This window comes from Drosophila yakuba, chromosome 2R (genome assembly GCF_016746365.2).
Source record: "Drosophila yakuba strain Tai18E2 chromosome 2R, Prin_Dyak_Tai18E2_2.1, whole genome shotgun sequence".
In the NCBI taxonomy this organism is placed as follows: Eukaryota; Metazoa; Arthropoda; class Insecta; order Diptera; family Drosophilidae; genus Drosophila; species Drosophila yakuba.
Window position 1 is genome coordinate 18,722,565 of NC_052528.2, and position 14,597 is coordinate 18,737,161.

Genomic DNA, 14,597 nt, shown 5'->3' on the forward strand with positions numbered 1-14,597 from the left:
CCATTAAGTAGCCAGGATATCGAACTGCAGATCTGAGTTTAGCTCATGCTAAGCCACAATATAGCCATTATGTACTCAAATGAACCAATCGATAAGGGCGCAAAATATCCAGATACAGATTCAGTTGCATCCAGATTGAGGCAGTTGATGCAGTGTGCCAGTCCGGAGAGGGATAAACAACACAAAAGGCGCCGCCATGAAGTCCAATTGATGCTATCGCCAGCTCTGACCAATTTGTGGCCTGCCCGCATCTTCATCTCCTCCAGCTCTGACCTCTTGCCCGGCAAAAGGGTGTGATCCAGTGGATGGGTGCTGGTGCTGGTGCTGGTAGCGGGATTTGGGACACCGGCATCGGCAACTGCATTCGTCAAGCTGTGACATTTTTGTTGCAGTACATCACATAATTTCCTTTGATTGCACACAAACATATGTTGCATGTAATCGCCCTTACATTAATAGTAAATTTCGAATTCAATAAAGTTCCTCTTGGCTAATTTTTCCACATAACTCTAAATACGAAACCCACTTCAACATCCCACACCCGCAATCTAATCTCGCATCTTGAAACGATCTCCATAAGTTCCCCTTTCGACGAAAGCGGCCAATTTCCGATCCTAGGGCGTGTCCTTCAGCTTGAAGTGGTTTCACATGGGAAGAGGATACATGAACTTATGCAGTCCCGTTGGGAATTAACACTTGTCCAGCTCGTGTAAGGACTTGCACTTCCCCAGATTCACATGGACAGCAGAGCGATGTAAACTGAAACTGGATCGAGGGGTCATGGTTTAATCTCAAGTGCATGGTTGTCGCTCGACGACGTCTCAAGTGCAAAGTTCCGCTGCAGCTGAAGATGAATTCTGGCGAAGTACATATGCTGATATCCGCCAGGCGATCGGAGACCGTAACTGGCGAGGAATGGGCCAAATAAGTACATAAGTGGTACCAGGAAATGCGAAAATAAGTGTGCACTCAGGATTAAAAAAGGACTTCCTATAAATGGAACTTCATATTACAGAAGTCAAAGTAAAGATATAGCAAAGCAAACGAGATCATTTCCACATATATGTAAAATGTTCCTTTATTGTTTATGTAATTTTAAATGCTATATGTATATATCTAGATATAGTATTTATATCGTAAGTAAATGTCAGTTATTATTTTTGCTTTTGAAAAAGTTCGTTCATGGCATTACGCACTAAAAACTAAATGTCCGCTTTTGTTTCTTTTTTTTGTTTAAGGGGTTCCGGTTCGTTCTTAAAATTCGTTTACGCTATGACTTTAAAATACTCTCCCGTTACACAACGCTAGAAACTAGATGCTAATTATTAAAACCCAGACCCAACTATGCTTTCTCTATATGTATATGGCTACGGAAGGGCAGTTCAACTCAAGCAAGTTGGATTCGATACTGGGGATTAGGATTAGGAGTGTATGTTCTATATATATATAATATATATATGTACATGCTCTGGCCGATCTGGGCGATCTGGGCTAGCAAGGAAGTGGATTTGTGTGAGTGTATGCTAAAGCATATTTTGATTTGATTTGATACATGCGCGGTTCTAGGTGCTATATGATCTCTATATAGGTAAGTGTAATGCATATGTGTTTAGTATTGTTTAAACGATTCGTTGACTCTACTCCCAAGCTTATAACACTATACCCCTTCTTTCTATTCCGATTCAACTCACGATCCGGGGTTTAGTGGAAAAGTGGATGGGCCTCTTCGGCGAGCCGAACTCTGCGAGCGTTTCTCTTCTCCACCTCGATTCCGATTCTATTCGATTCGATTTGATTTGATGATATATCCATTTTGCATTTCTAATGTGTTACGTGCCTAAGTTCTAAATTATGCTATATACTCGCCCAAAAAAAAATCCGTCTGTGTGGGGATTTCTAACAAACATTCCTCGTTGTTCGAACAGAATGAACAGAAAACGCGACTTGAAATTAGGAAACCATAAATATACAAATTATTAAAATACTATAATGTATAATGGGGTTATATCACAGGTACATTTTAGACTTTTCAAAATGCAAGATTGTAGAAAACATTGTGTCATGGAGGGATCTGCACAGGGACAGGACAACGGAACGGACAACAACTCGGGTTGGTTCTGCTGGCCATGTGCAGCTCCTCAACTCGTCTAAATGCTATGTATAGTATGTGTGTAAGTAGTAGGTGTGTTGTGTCGTTTAGTATGTATATGTATATATATATTCACTGGGTCAATGAAGTATATTTTATTCCTTGTTATAGAAAAGCACTAACCATTAAACATTGCAACTGCCGTTTCACTTGTCGCCCCCAAACTCCACTCAACTGCCTACACAAGTTCGAGTTCGAGTCGGAGACAAGTGCTCGATTGTGATCGTAGATATGAAAGAGTTTGCATACAAGTATCAGTATCAGTATCAGTATCTGTATCAGTATCAGTATCGTATTTGTATCGCTATCAAGCCTATTGACTAGGACCGATTCCGATTCGAAAGCCCCAAAACATGCTGTACAATTGGTGTACTTTGGTTCTAACTACATACATTCGTCGCGAGTCACGCACCGTATTTGTGTGTACTTGCTATGGCTGATACCTGATCTGGTTTATCATCTGCTATAAGTTCCTTTGAGTACGTATTTTAATGAAGTTCTGCTGGGACACTGATCCCTGCTATGTAGTGATTACTATTACTCCTCGCGCTCATCAAGCAATATCTATCGTACAGCACTCGCGTCTCTTAAGTACAAAGGTTTTCGTGTTTCCCCTTTTCCGTTTCCGTTTTGGGGGAAACATTGCTGTGGTGCATGGATGGGGATGGGGATGGGGGAGCATTGTGCCTGTCTATGAGTCTCTACGCTGGTAGATGTGATAATGGGAAATTCGTAATTGCTAAAGCTGCACAATGCCCCCATGATTGTGACAAGTGTGGTTTTGTGTATCTGAGTGTAGTACCAAAGATTTCACGGCATCAATTATTCTAGTCGATAACTGATGCTGAAACTTTGAGTTCACTCAGTTCCTAGACTGATTTCCAGTTCGATATGAATGAAGAGTTACGACTAGATGCTATCTTTAATACTAATCCAACCCCCCCTGTATGGGGAGTCCCAAATACTTCATCCTTAGGTGTTCTTAGCAGTCATTTGGCGAGGTCCTGGTTCGCCCGCCTCGGCGTACAGACAGGATCCCTCGCTGCAGGAGCAGGTGTCGCCCTCGCGTGAACTATTGCAGCAGTCGCTGGTGTACTGGCGCTGCTCGTACTCCGCCAGCATGTTCTCGTTCTCGCTCTCCAGGCACGGCTGCACCGCCGGTGCTCGTCGACGGTGGTGTCCTCCGCGTTGCTTGGCACTGCTGCCGTGCTCCTCGAGCTGCAGCTGCCGCTTGTGACTCTGCGAGCTCCTCGAGTGATCCGAGCACTCGGAGGAGCACTGGTAGATCTGGTGGTTGGAGGAGGTCGGGTGCATCGGGTGGCTGTTGGGATGCACCGGCTGGTACCAGCCCTCGGGTACGGGCACTGGCACTGGCGGTGGGGGTTGCATGGGCGAGGGTGTGGCCAAGGCATCGCAGCTGTTGCACGCGCGGCTCTGGGCACAGCGCGTCGCATTTAGTCCAGTCTGGTACTCGCTGGCTGCATGACGCTGTGTGGCAAATGGCAGGTGGTTGGGTGGCACAGCTCCTCCCGGGCCCGTGGTGGCAAAGTAGGCCGGCAATTGTGGCGGATGTTGGTTGGTCGGCGTTATCTGATAGCGGTTCTGGGTGCCGCCAGCCACCGCCGACAGCGGATTGCTATAAACGTTCTCCGGGGGACAGGCGACAGCATACTGGGGCGAAACTCCCCAAGCGGAAAAGCCGCCCGACGAGCTGCTGTGTATGGAGGCGTTCAGAATGCTGCAAAAGTATGTTCGTGTTAGTCACATCAATTACTACTATATCATAGTTCTACTATGAAAGAGCTGAATATATTAATGCACCTTTGATTGGTAGAAATGCCCGATCCTGCGCTTTTGGAGCTCTTCCGCGAAGATTCGGGAGATCCTTGTGCGTAGCCATAGGTAGACGACGGAGGGGGGTGTTCTGGCGGCGGGGGTAGGAACTCTGACCAGTTGATGGGCTCAACCGGATACTGAAGATAGTTGGACTTGACCACAGGAACTGCTGGCGCCTGACCGGCAAATGCATCGGAATAGGGCGAATGAGTGCCCGAGTCCTTGTCGGCGCTTATAGACGTTGTCTTGGTACAGGTCTCACTGGAAGAGGTGCCGATGATCATGGTGGTGGCATATGGTGTGGGGTTATCGGGGCTCTGAAAGAATATTTCCCTTAGGTAAGTAAGTAATTGAGTAATGATGTCATTCATATGATCGCTACCTTGCGACAGTTGTAGAAGGTGGTGAGGTTACGGGTGTCCACTTCTGCATAATCGGTTCCACCATCGGAGTTATTGTAGTTGGATTGGCTGCTGTTCACGTGGGACAGTAGCTTTGATTCGCTCAGTCCCGAATCTTTGTCCGTATCCGCTGTTCGCCAGCCACGATGATGGTCTATCCACAGGCTCTCTTTGCTATTGATATTCAATGCGGTTATTTCGTTGTCGCTGACCACTAGAAAAGAAATGTAATTTGTTACAATGCAATTGACAACAAGTTAGTCAAAGTCAGCACTAACCACTCAAGTGACCCAGTTCCTTGGTCATTTCATGCTTCCGCTTGAAGTAGACCATCGAAATGGCCGCCGAAATAACCAGGACTAGGAGTACGATGCAGACTAGCACCATTAGCCAGGGTCCAGACAGGTAGTCAGTGGTTTTTCTGTGAGTGGTGGGGTTAATGTCGCTGGGCGGTATGTTGCCATTGTTGTGGTACGTGAGATCCTGTCCCTCATGACGGCCATCGTGGGTGCCGCTCGGATGTGCACGTGGCGGATGCACATGGTGGGTGGGGTCCATGAATAATGATATCTGAGGTATAATAATGATATAGAATGATTCAAAATCAAATAAATGGTCAATAAACTTACCGGTTTGGAATAAGGTCCATCTCCCGCCTTGGTAAAGGAGTTCAACCTTACACTGTAGACAGCTCCGGTGGTTAGGTTGTTGAGGAGCACAGATGTGGTGGTGGCATTGAGCGTCATATTGGCCAGCACCTTCATGGTGTTCCCGGCGCTGACCTCAATCTTGTAGCCATACAAATTGCCATTGTGGTGCTGTGAGGGTGGCGGAGTCCAACGCACCCAACCGGCGGTTTGGTTGTACATGCCAATCTGAATGTTATCCGGTGGTGCGGACGGAACTACAATCAACAAATCAGTCATAAATATCCAGCACTTAACTAAGCTTTCTAGTGGTTACCATCTTCATAGGTGAGGGCTGTCTTGGAGTTGCTGGGCTGTCCTTCGATGGTCTCAAAGAAGGGTGTTAGGAAGAACTCATACTTGGTGTACTTCTTAAGGTTTCCCACCACGAACGATTCTGCAGAGACATCCATAACAGTGATCGAGTGATACTGTGCGGATGCTACACTGGCATCCTTATAGTGTATGCGCAGGCCCTAGACGAAAATGTATAGAAAATGTAAGTTTGCTTCGTTTATAAACAACAATGGATGCACTTACCTCTACGTATTTCTCATCTGCGCTCACATGGAGCATCCACTCAAGTCTCACGGCACTCGCATTAATAGCCGATGCATCTATTAGCTCCACAGACTGTTTAAGAACAATATTAAGTTACGGATTTTCTCTTTTAGTGATTGATATAGCTCACCTTTCCTGTCAGCAAAGTTCGAGCTGCTGACAAATCATTGGCAGAAGCTGCATCGAAGTCCGCCTCAATGGTTTTAATAGCATTTGATAGGCCGGAGGGCACCGAAATGCCCTGAGTGTTCTCAGCTCTAACCAGGAACACATACGAAGTGCCAGGAGTGAGCTCCGTGATCTGTACGAAAATAGCAGAGAGTGTGAGTCATGAGGAAACTGAATTATTTATGGCTTGTCTTACAGTGACTTGAGTGTCGCCCACTCGATGGGCAGCCACAATCCAACCAGTTTGCAGATCCGGACTGAAGTACTCTACAGTGTATCTGCAAATCAAATAGCAAATCAAAGTTATTGATGATCTCATTAAATGGGTGCGCCGCGTTAACTCACCCAATAATGGGGCCCACAGCTCCGGGTTTCTCTTGGCTTTTGGCCCAACGCAGACTGATGCTGGTGCGGCTGACATTCAGGACTTTGGGTGTTCCTGGAGGGGCAGGATAAGTGCTAGGATCAGCTGCCCGGTGAAGAGACGTAGCACCGGGTTTCTCGACCTAAAGTAACCAGAATAGTTTGGTTAGTTTTGCTTATGTGTAATGGGACTAACCATCGAACCCACCGTTAGTGTGGCTGCCCAGGAGGTTTCTCCTCGTTCGCCGGATGCAGTGCAGGTGTAGGTACCAGAGTCACTAAGTTGAAGGTCTAAGGGGAAAATTAAAATTGTAATAAATCAAATTGTAGAATACAATCTCAACCTTACCATCGACTCTCAGTGAGCTGCCTTGGATGATGCTGTTTCGATTGCCCGCTTGTACGGCATGTCCATTGTGGAACCACTTGATACGGGGACTGGGATTCCCAGTGGCGCGGCAGGGCAATGTTGCCACTGATCCTTTGGGCAGCGTCTGATTGGCAGGACCTATTTGAATGATCGGAGGAGGACGCTCGTCCACCGAGCTGACTTGCAGGAACACACGAACCGTGGAGGAATCGACGACACTGAAAGCGGAACACACATAGTAGCCCTCGTCTTCCTGCCGCACATCCGTAATCTGTAGGGTTCCATCGGCGGCCACATGCTGCCTGCCGTGCGAGCTGTTTGGGAACATGAGTGTCGATAGTCCTTCCTTGGTCCAGAAAACAGACGGCGGAGGATTTCCGGAGGCCATGCAAGGCAGTTGCACAACGCCATTTAGTCCCACTTTCTTGTTGCTGGGTCTTTTCGTAAAGTTGGGCGGAGCTTTAATGGAAACAATTTGGGATTAAGGAGTGTTTCTCTGGGAAAGGAACTAACTCTTACCGTGGACTGTTAGGGCAGCTCTTGCGCTGATCTGACCCACATTGTTGTGTGCCTCGCAGACGTAGGTGCCCTCATCGGTGGGCGTAATGTTGGATATCTCCAGGCTTTTCTCGTCGTGAAGGATTCGCGCTCTGGACACTGGAATATTGCCCTCCTCCTTTTTCCACAGCACTTTCGGCGGCGGATCACCGCCCACCGAACAGTGGAAGGTGGCCGTTTGGCCGTAGAGCATCACCTGATCCTTGGGCTCCTTCATGAAGTAGGGCTTGACCTGGACAATCAGCTTGGCATAGCTGCTCTCGCGGGTGCCCACCAGATTCTGGGCAATGCACTTGTAGTTGCCCTCATCGATGGGCTCCACATTGCTGATCAGCAGGTTGCCACCATCCACAATGCGAACGCGGGAGCTGGCGCCAAACGACATGGCTTTCAGGTCGTCCAAGGGAACGCCGTCCTAGGAGCAGAAAAAGCGGTTTAGCCAACTGATTTTCGAAGTCTGGTTTTTTGGAACCCACCTTTATCCAAATAAGCGTTGGCTCTGGAATGCCTTTGGGCGGCCCACACTCCAGCAGAGCCGTCTCGCCTTTGGCCACTCGCGTGTCTTTGGGCTCCACGCGAAAATCGTCGCGCAAAACTGGCGAAGAAACATTGCAGAAATATCAAAAAAATATCCAAAAAAGCACATTATAATCGGAGACAAAGCTGGGCGTGTGGGCAGACAAGTTGCAGACTGGAGTGGTTAGCTAGTACTTACCAGCTATCTGGAGCGAGGCATGACGACTAACGGCCTGGCCCACTCGGTTCTTGGCCACGCACCAGTACTCGCCGCCGTCCTGCTCCTTCTTGCCCTGCATTGTCCTGTAGAAGAAGAGGGCGCCGTCCTTGAACTGGACGCGGTGCGATTTCTTTTCGTTCGTGTTGACGGGTTCGCCATCCTGGGAGCGGAGCAAAAAAGAAGAGGGGGTGATTGAGTTACGTTTTGGTTAGGACTCGAAGGCTACACGGAAAGAAAACCACTACTCAAAACTACTTATATTCCTAATATTTAATACTTAAGATGACCCTAATTTCATTTAAGATTAAGAGGCCATGAACCACTTTATTACTACAAAATAAAAAGTGATTTGTGTTGAAAACTTGAGATAAATATATGCTTTCTGCAATTAAAGTATTATACAAAAAATAAATAAAAAATTGTAGTTTTATCAAGATAGCTCTCTCCTTTTTTGTAAGTGTAATGGTGATTCAAGTCAGAAACGTATTATTGGGTGGTTACCTTAAACCACTCGATGGTGGGTTCCGGCTTGCCCTCCACTTTGCAGTTGAGCGTGGCGGGCTCATTCTTCTTGACGACCAGATCCGTGGGATGCTCGATGATGCGCGGCGATTGGTACTGGCCTGCAAGGAGTAAGGATGTGGATGTGGATTAGCCACTTGTCCAGGCGAGGATTGCTCCCAGACTGGGTGGGTTTACCTCTGGCTGTTGGCAGGCCAGTGCTGGCCAGCAGGACGAGGAGCAGCCAGGCGGGCAGGAGCCACATCCTGCTGCTCCGACTGCGAGATGGGTTGTTAGTGGTGCTCGTGCTCCGGGCGATGGCGTGGTTTTCGGGATGCATGGGATGCATTTTATGGTGGTGGTGGCGGTGGTGGTGCTGTTGCAATGACGACTCTACAGATGACCCAATGCAGCGGCGATCATTTTGGCGTTGTTTTTTTTGGGTCCTGCGATGCATGATAGGTGATAGGATAGATAGGAGATACATATGTGGGTTAACGAAATGTGGGCAGCTGTTACATATGTAGGCGTGGCGGCATTGGGCATTAGGCATTATGGCTAGGCATTTATGGGCTTTACTTGCTTTTTATCTGTCCAAAATTCGAAATTATTTCTCGCCTGCTCCACTTACGCTTGCATTTCCATGCGATAAGCACACACACACACACACACACTGTGTCACACACACTTGGACACTCACACACCCACACACGTATGGCTATGCTGGTTTTCCATTAATTTTATTTCCGTATTTATCTGCCTTTGTGTTTATCTCCCAGTCGCAACGACCCGAAAATTTACAATCCAAATTCTGATTCGAAGTTTTGATTTCACGTTCTCACACTTTCTTTCTAACGCTTTGCTTTTTTTTTATTTGTATCATTCGTCGTGTATTTGGTTTTTATATTTTTTTGGATTTCATTAATCAGCCGCGCAGTGTAAGTTTTTGTTGGTATTTATTCGACGATTGCTCGCTTTTCGGGGTTGTTTTCTCCACCATCATCTCTCCTCGCGCACATTTTCCACATTTCCCGAACGAAATTTCTTTTTGGTAAAATTACAAGAACAAGAACTGCCCCCAGCGCCCCTCTCACTCGCACTCGCACTCCCTTTCCCAGCTGCCTCTCGCTCGCACCGCCTGCCGTTCCTGGGACTTCCCCCCGTTCCGCTGTTGTGTTGTTGTATCTATAACAGAGTGTTGTATCTATAACTCCTTGTAATATTTGCTTTACATCCGCATCAGCTGCACTTTTTAAGCCCCGAAAACAAGTATCTATTTGAGTTGCTAGCCTCGCGGTTGGATCACACTTTCTTGGGACTCCACACTTACTCCAATTTAACTGTTGGAAATTAACTATTTTCCTGCTCTTTAGTGCGATTCACGGCGCAGCGAAAACTCACAATTGGACGTGGGTCGTGTCTGTGGAAATCTGAGAGCGCAACGGCCGGAATCGGAACTCGGTGGCCTGTAGTGCAGGGCGCAGCGGAACGGCTGGGCATTGTGGAACGCGCAAGGGGCCCCGATAAGGAATACTGGAAAATACCAGAAAACGTATTTCTCACTTGATCTGGCAACGCCGGCTGAAGTCACTATTTGAATTCAAAATTCATTTCTATTGAACTGAAATGAAAAACAAAAGTGTATCAACTTATTTGTAATTTATAAAAGAATATAAATAATATAATTCAAGTAGAGATTGTAGTTTCAGTAAGCCTATCCTTGCAGTTGGAAGGTTTATTAAAACAGGCTGTTTATTTTAGGGAGTATATATTAAAATTGTATATTTAATCCCGAGTTTAAAGCAACTGGCTACAATGCCCAGTTATATAAAATCCAAAGCTTTCCTATTACAATGGGTAGCAAGTTATTCCATTTTAGCCAGGTTCATTTTGCCCCTGGCCAAAGTCCTCGAGCGCACCACGTTGGAGAGGTTGGCTTCGAAGGCAGGCGCCCGACTGCGTCCAGGATGCAAGTGGAAAGTGGGTGGAGTGGGCGGAGTGGGCGCCGGTGGGCGACGACGTCCAGTAGGCTGGGCACTCTTAACCAGCTTGGGCTGGAGCTGCAGGCGTGACACTCTGTCCACGGACATGCTCTTGGGCCGCCGGGCCAGATATGCGTGGACGTGGCTATTGGAGCCGTGGGCAATGTTCAAATTGACGAGGTAATCCTGCAGCTGCGCCTTCAGCTGGCTGTTCTCCGTCTCCAGGCGACGCTTTTGTTGCTTCAGGCAGGCCACGTCCACGGCCACGTTGTTCACGCGTCGCCAGAAGGACTCCATTTGGGGCACCACAGCCACCTCGTCCTGGCAAGGCAAAACCAATAATTTATCAGAGTCCCACGTTAAATGAGGAAATTAACTAATGATTTCTGTACGCACCTTCAGAAGATCGGTGGCTGGATCAGCTAAGGAACCATTGCCCGTATCCTCTATATCTCGAATCTCGATAATCTCCCTGGAAATTTCCGGCAGCTGAAACATCCGCTCCCGCTGGGTTTCCATCTTGGCACAGACCGCAGACAGCTGGGCGAGAGTCTCGCCCTTGGCCACAGTTTCCTGCAGGAATTCCAGGGCGTGGTAGCTCTCCACGGACATAAGCTTGAACAACTGGTGATCGCTGGACACCTCCTGCTCCACACAGGTGCGCAACTCCCGCAGGCGCTCGGTTAACTGCTGTTTGATGGCCTGCCGCTGCTCCAGTTGGCCCTGCTGCTTGATGTAGAACTCCTCGGAGACCAGACGCAAATTGGCCAGCTGGTCCACCAGGTGCTCGATCTCGTGGCTCTGCTGGCTGATCTGTAGAGCTGCCTCCTCATCCCGCTGCTTCAGGTCCACGTACTCCGAGTAAAAGCCCTCGATGTGCTGACAGTAGCCGGCCAGCACAGCCTGATACTCCTGCCACAGCTTCTCCAGTCGGGCTTCTCCTCTGGAGGTGATCTGCTCCAGCTGCAGTTGCATCTGGAAGTTGAAAGCTTTTAAGTAACCTTTCAGCACGCAATGGTGACATGAAGATTGATATGTGACTTGGTTCATTGTGCGTCTGTCACTCTGTAATTGGGTTGCCATTCCAGAGTAGTATATATAAAGTCGATTTAGTTGCTCCTCCATTCAGTTCCCAAGATGAAACAGTTGATTCTGTTGCTGCTTTGCCTGAGCTGCATTTACGCACTGAAGTGCAGATCCCAGGAAGGATTAAGTGAAGCGGAGCTCAAGCGAACTGTGCGCAGTTGTATGCGTCGCCAGGACGACGACGAGGATCGAGGACGCGGTGGACAGGGTCGGCCAGGGAATGGGTATGAGTACGGTTACGGCATGAATGAGGATGAGGAGCAGGACAGGAATCCGGGCAACAGGGGCGGCTATGGCAATCGAAGGCAACGCGGACTAAGGCAATCGGATGGAAGGAACCACACCAGCAGCGATGGAGGTCAGTGTGTGGCCCAGTGCTTTTTCGAGCAGATGAATATGGTAGGTGCTCCAAGAGATGCCTAACAAAACCAGCTAGAAAGTCGAAATCCTGTATAGAAGCAAGATTCTACTCCACAGGTGGATGGCAATGGGATGCCCGATCGGCGCAAGGTGAGCTATCTGCTGACCAAGGACCTGCGGGATCGGGAGCTGCGCAACTTCTTCACGGACACCGTGCAGCAGTGCTTCCGGTATCTGGAGAGCAATGGCAGGGGCAGCAGGCACCACAAGTGCACGGTGGCCCGGGAACTGGTCAAGTGCATGTCGGAGTACGCGAAGGCGCAGTGCGAGGATTGGGAGGAGCACGGCAACATGCTCTTCAACTAGGTGCGAACTTACCCCACTTTTTAGGTCCTCGCAGCGGTCCAGGAAGCGCTCGTGGTTGTCCCGGATCCCGCCATCGGTGTTCTCCTCCAGCTGATAGAAGACGCACTCCAGCTGCTGCTGCTTCTGGGCGTGCATCTCCTTGAAGACGGCGGAGTCCTGCTCCCACTGGCTCAGCACCGCCTGCTTGTCGTCCTCGTAGATCGTCCGGAAGAACTCGATGCGATCTCTATGGGTGTCTGGGTAAGGAATAAGGATATGGAATAAGAATGGCTTAGAAATAAGTTCCTGTTGCGTTGTTTGGTTTGTGTTTTTTAGAGTTCCTTTTTCTAAATATTCTTATTGTTTATATGTATGTACTTAAAAATACTCTAAAAATTCCTAGATTTCCGAATATTTCATGCAAATAGAAAACATTATATATGTGTGAAATCTTTGAGTTTTATATTGGTTATAGGTTATATAGGTAAATGTGATTTTCAAAGAGGTCTTGCCAAACTTACCGACGATCCTGGTGATGTTCTCCATGTGCGACTGCTGCAGATTGGCGTACATATCCTCCGTGGATTCGATGTGAGCAATGAGCCGGTGGATCACCTGATCCTTGCGCTTTAGTGCCTCCTGGAAGAAGGACTCCACATCGACGATTTCGCGGCGCAGCTCCTGGATTTTCACCTGGCGCAAAATGCTGCGCCACTCCTGGTTGATTTTAGCCATATTGAGTCGCCCAAATGCATCCTCCCTTTTCAGTTTGTTCTATTTTGTTTGAAAACAAATATATATGTATATGCTGTGTATTTGGATTTAGTGCAAATTCGTGAAGTGTAACCTTCATGTACATGGAAATAAGCTGCATTTTCCGGCGTCTCGTTTCCTCCTCCATGTCGGCCCTCATTTGCAAGTACCTGGCCCGCTCCTCCTCGGACATTTTGGCCAGCTTATTGCCTTTGCCTTTACCCTTTTTGCCCATGATTTAGTTTTCCTTTGCCGGCTACCAAAAATCAGCTTATCAAATTTCGAAAGGCCAATCTCTGACTAATTAGGCGAGCAAAGCGCTGCCTCAGAAAATAAATAACAAATTGACTGCCGGCGTTGCCATGACAAGAATCACTAGCACACCCGCACCCACATCCACATCCATGTCCACATCCAGCAGTCTCACTCCATATAATTTCGTTTGCTGTCGCCAGGTTGGTTGTCATAGTAATGGATGCGAATTAAATTAATGCGGAACATTGCAAAACGCCATTAGGGCTGTCCATCAAAGGGGAACCATTTGACATATAAATCTGAGGCCGAAACGCTGGAATGCTGTCATCATGCTGAGAACTGGCTACGTGATTTGTGTGATTCTATCACTGCTCTGCGTACGTAGGAGTACTCCCAGCACCAGTTACAATATGTTCTGGGATAATAGTTTGAATTTATAGAGTGTTATGCGAAGTTCAAGCTGCTAGCTACTAGCACTTGGGGATCTCTATTCAAGCGCCTTAGAAAGCCTTTAATATCTGGATGTTTCCTTCTAGAATGGACTCCTAGCTATCCGAGTTCACTGCCGGCACACGGAGCGTATCCACGAGGAGAACATCCACCGCTGCTGCAAGCATCCCGATGGCCACAACGATGTCACCGAAATGTGCGCCAAGCAGACCAACTTCCGACTGCCCAATCCCAACGAGGAGGCCATCGAGGATGTGACGGTGGACCAGGCGATGCTGGGCACCTGCTGGGCCAAGTGCGTCTTCGATCACTACAATCTGATGGAGAACAACACGCTGGATATGGTCAAGGTGCACTCGTACTACAAGCAATACCACACCACCGATCCGGAGTATGAGACTGAAATGCTGAATGCCTACCAGAAATGTCACTCCAAAGGTAAGCTAACAACTTGTAAGCCAGCCCGTGTTAGCATTTCACTTTTTCACTTATTTTCACTGCCAATTTCAGCTGAAGATGCCACCGAGCAGTTCCTATCACTGCCAATCATTAGGGCCTTCTCCACCGCCAAGTTCTGTAAGCCGACCTCGAGCATCATCATGTCCTGCGTCATCTACAACTTCTTCCACAATTGTCCTGCGAATCGCTGGTCCAATACCACCGAGTGTGTGGAAACCTTGGCCTTCGCCAAGAAGTGCAAGGATGTGCTGACCACAATGTGAGCACTTTGAAGTCCTGTCCCAGGAAATATTATACATTTCAATTGTTCAAACCTTATGATTTTTCAACGATTAAAGCAAATGGCTTGGCAACACATGTGTTTTTATGGTTCATTTATAATGCTGGATGATTAAGTGCTAAATGAGCAATCAATTCAATGAAAGGCATTAATCGCTATACAACCTCCTTCAAAAAAAGCAATTAATTAAAATCTAGTTGATGGATAGTTTGTTGTACAATAAAACAAACTTACATGCATAATCGTTCTGAAAACTGTTACTCTTTCTACTTAAATAAATAAATACACATGCCGTGAA

The 14,597-nt window shown here is 47.7% G+C and overlaps 3 protein-coding genes across 6 annotated transcripts; 1 reads left to right on the forward strand and 2 right to left on the reverse strand.

The window, feature by feature from the left end:
* Positions 1-1,965: 1,965 nt before the first annotated feature.
* LOC6531317 (protein sax-3) lies at positions 1,966-9,790 on the reverse strand. 3 transcript variants are annotated; one of them, XM_002092085.4, is made up of 18 exons: positions 9,660-9,785; positions 8,528-8,775; positions 8,330-8,451; positions 7,808-7,988; positions 7,569-7,687; positions 7,054-7,507; positions 6,514-6,993; positions 6,373-6,455; positions 6,147-6,307; positions 5,998-6,079; positions 5,764-5,934; positions 5,613-5,705; positions 5,350-5,548; positions 5,016-5,290; positions 4,665-4,956; positions 4,368-4,600; positions 3,971-4,302; positions 1,966-3,887 (listed from the first exon to the last, which is right to left on the reverse strand). In XM_002092085.4, exons 2-18 carry the CDS (start codon positions 8,676-8,678, stop codon positions 3,122-3,124), a joined length of 4,194 nt encoding a protein of 1,397 aa, XP_002092121.2. In that variant the 5' UTR covers positions 8,679-8,775; positions 9,660-9,785; the 3' UTR covers positions 1,966-3,121. The 3 variants fall into 3 exon arrangements, with proteins under 3 accessions (XP_002092121.2, XP_039228418.1, XP_015051240.1); XM_039372484.2 differs by lacking the exon at positions 8,528-8,775 and having other exon boundaries at positions 9,660-9,790; XM_015195754.3 differs by lacking the exon at positions 9,660-9,785 and having other exon boundaries at positions 8,528-9,619.
* A 224-nt stretch (positions 9,791-10,014) lies between these two features.
* On the reverse strand, positions 10,015-13,291 carry LOC6531318 (dynein regulatory complex subunit 2). Of its 2 annotated transcripts, XM_002092086.4 has the most exons (5): positions 12,950-13,291; positions 12,624-12,876; positions 12,136-12,359; positions 10,708-11,286; positions 10,015-10,632 (listed from the first exon to the last, which is right to left on the reverse strand). In XM_002092086.4, exons 1-5 carry the CDS (start codon positions 13,088-13,090, stop codon positions 10,195-10,197), a joined length of 1,635 nt encoding a protein of 544 aa, XP_002092122.1. In that variant the 5' UTR covers positions 13,091-13,291; the 3' UTR covers positions 10,015-10,194. The 2 variants fall into 2 exon arrangements, with proteins under 2 accessions (XP_002092122.1, XP_039228430.1); XM_039372496.1 differs by lacking the exons at positions 10,015-10,632; positions 10,708-11,286 and adding an exon at positions 11,461-11,798 and having other exon boundaries at positions 11,877-12,359.
* An 88-nt stretch (positions 13,292-13,379) lies between these two features.
* Positions 13,380-14,372, forward strand: LOC6531320. The gene is made up of 3 exons (XM_002092088.3): positions 13,380-13,487; positions 13,647-13,998; positions 14,071-14,372. Exons 1-3 carry the CDS (start codon positions 13,440-13,442, stop codon positions 14,280-14,282), a joined length of 612 nt encoding a protein of 203 aa, XP_002092124.1. The 5' UTR covers positions 13,380-13,439; the 3' UTR covers positions 14,283-14,372.
* Positions 14,373-14,597: the final 225 nt, after the last annotated feature.

Excerpts from the sequence above, each read along its gene's own strand:
- LOC6531317 (XM_015195754.3), bottom strand. The coding sequence starts at position 8,882 with ATGCCTAATGCCCAATGCCGCCACGCCTACATATGTAACAGCTGCCCA. Across the intron at positions 5,706-5,763 it reads GAACTTTGCTGACAGGAAAG|TCTGTGGAGCTAATAGATGC; the intron begins GTGAGCTATATC and ends GTTCTTAAACAG. Across the intron at positions 5,291-5,349 it reads AGCCCTCACCTATGAAGATG|TTCCGTCCGCACCACCGGAT; the intron begins GTAACCACTAGA and ends TGTTGATTGTAG.
- LOC6531318 (XM_002092086.4), bottom strand. The coding sequence starts at position 13,090 with ATGGGCAAAAAGGGTAAAGGCAAAGGCAATAAGCTGGCCAAAATGTCC. Across the intron at positions 12,877-12,949 it reads TTATTTCCATGTACATGAAG|AACAAACTGAAAAGGGAGGA; the intron begins GTTACACTTCAC and ends CAAACAAAATAG. Across the intron at positions 10,633-10,707 it reads CAGCCACCGATCTTCTGAAG|GACGAGGTGGCTGTGGTGCC; the intron begins GTGCGTACAGAA and ends TTGCCTTGCCAG.
- LOC6531320 (XM_002092088.3), top strand. The coding sequence starts at position 13,440 with ATGCTGAGAACTGGCTACGTGATTTGTGTGATTCTATCACTGCTCTGC. Across the intron at positions 13,488-13,646 it reads TGATTCTATCACTGCTCTGC|AATGGACTCCTAGCTATCCG; the intron begins GTACGTAGGAGT and ends GTTTCCTTCTAG. Across the intron at positions 13,999-14,070 it reads CCAGAAATGTCACTCCAAAG|CTGAAGATGCCACCGAGCAG; the intron begins GTAAGCTAACAA and ends TGCCAATTTCAG.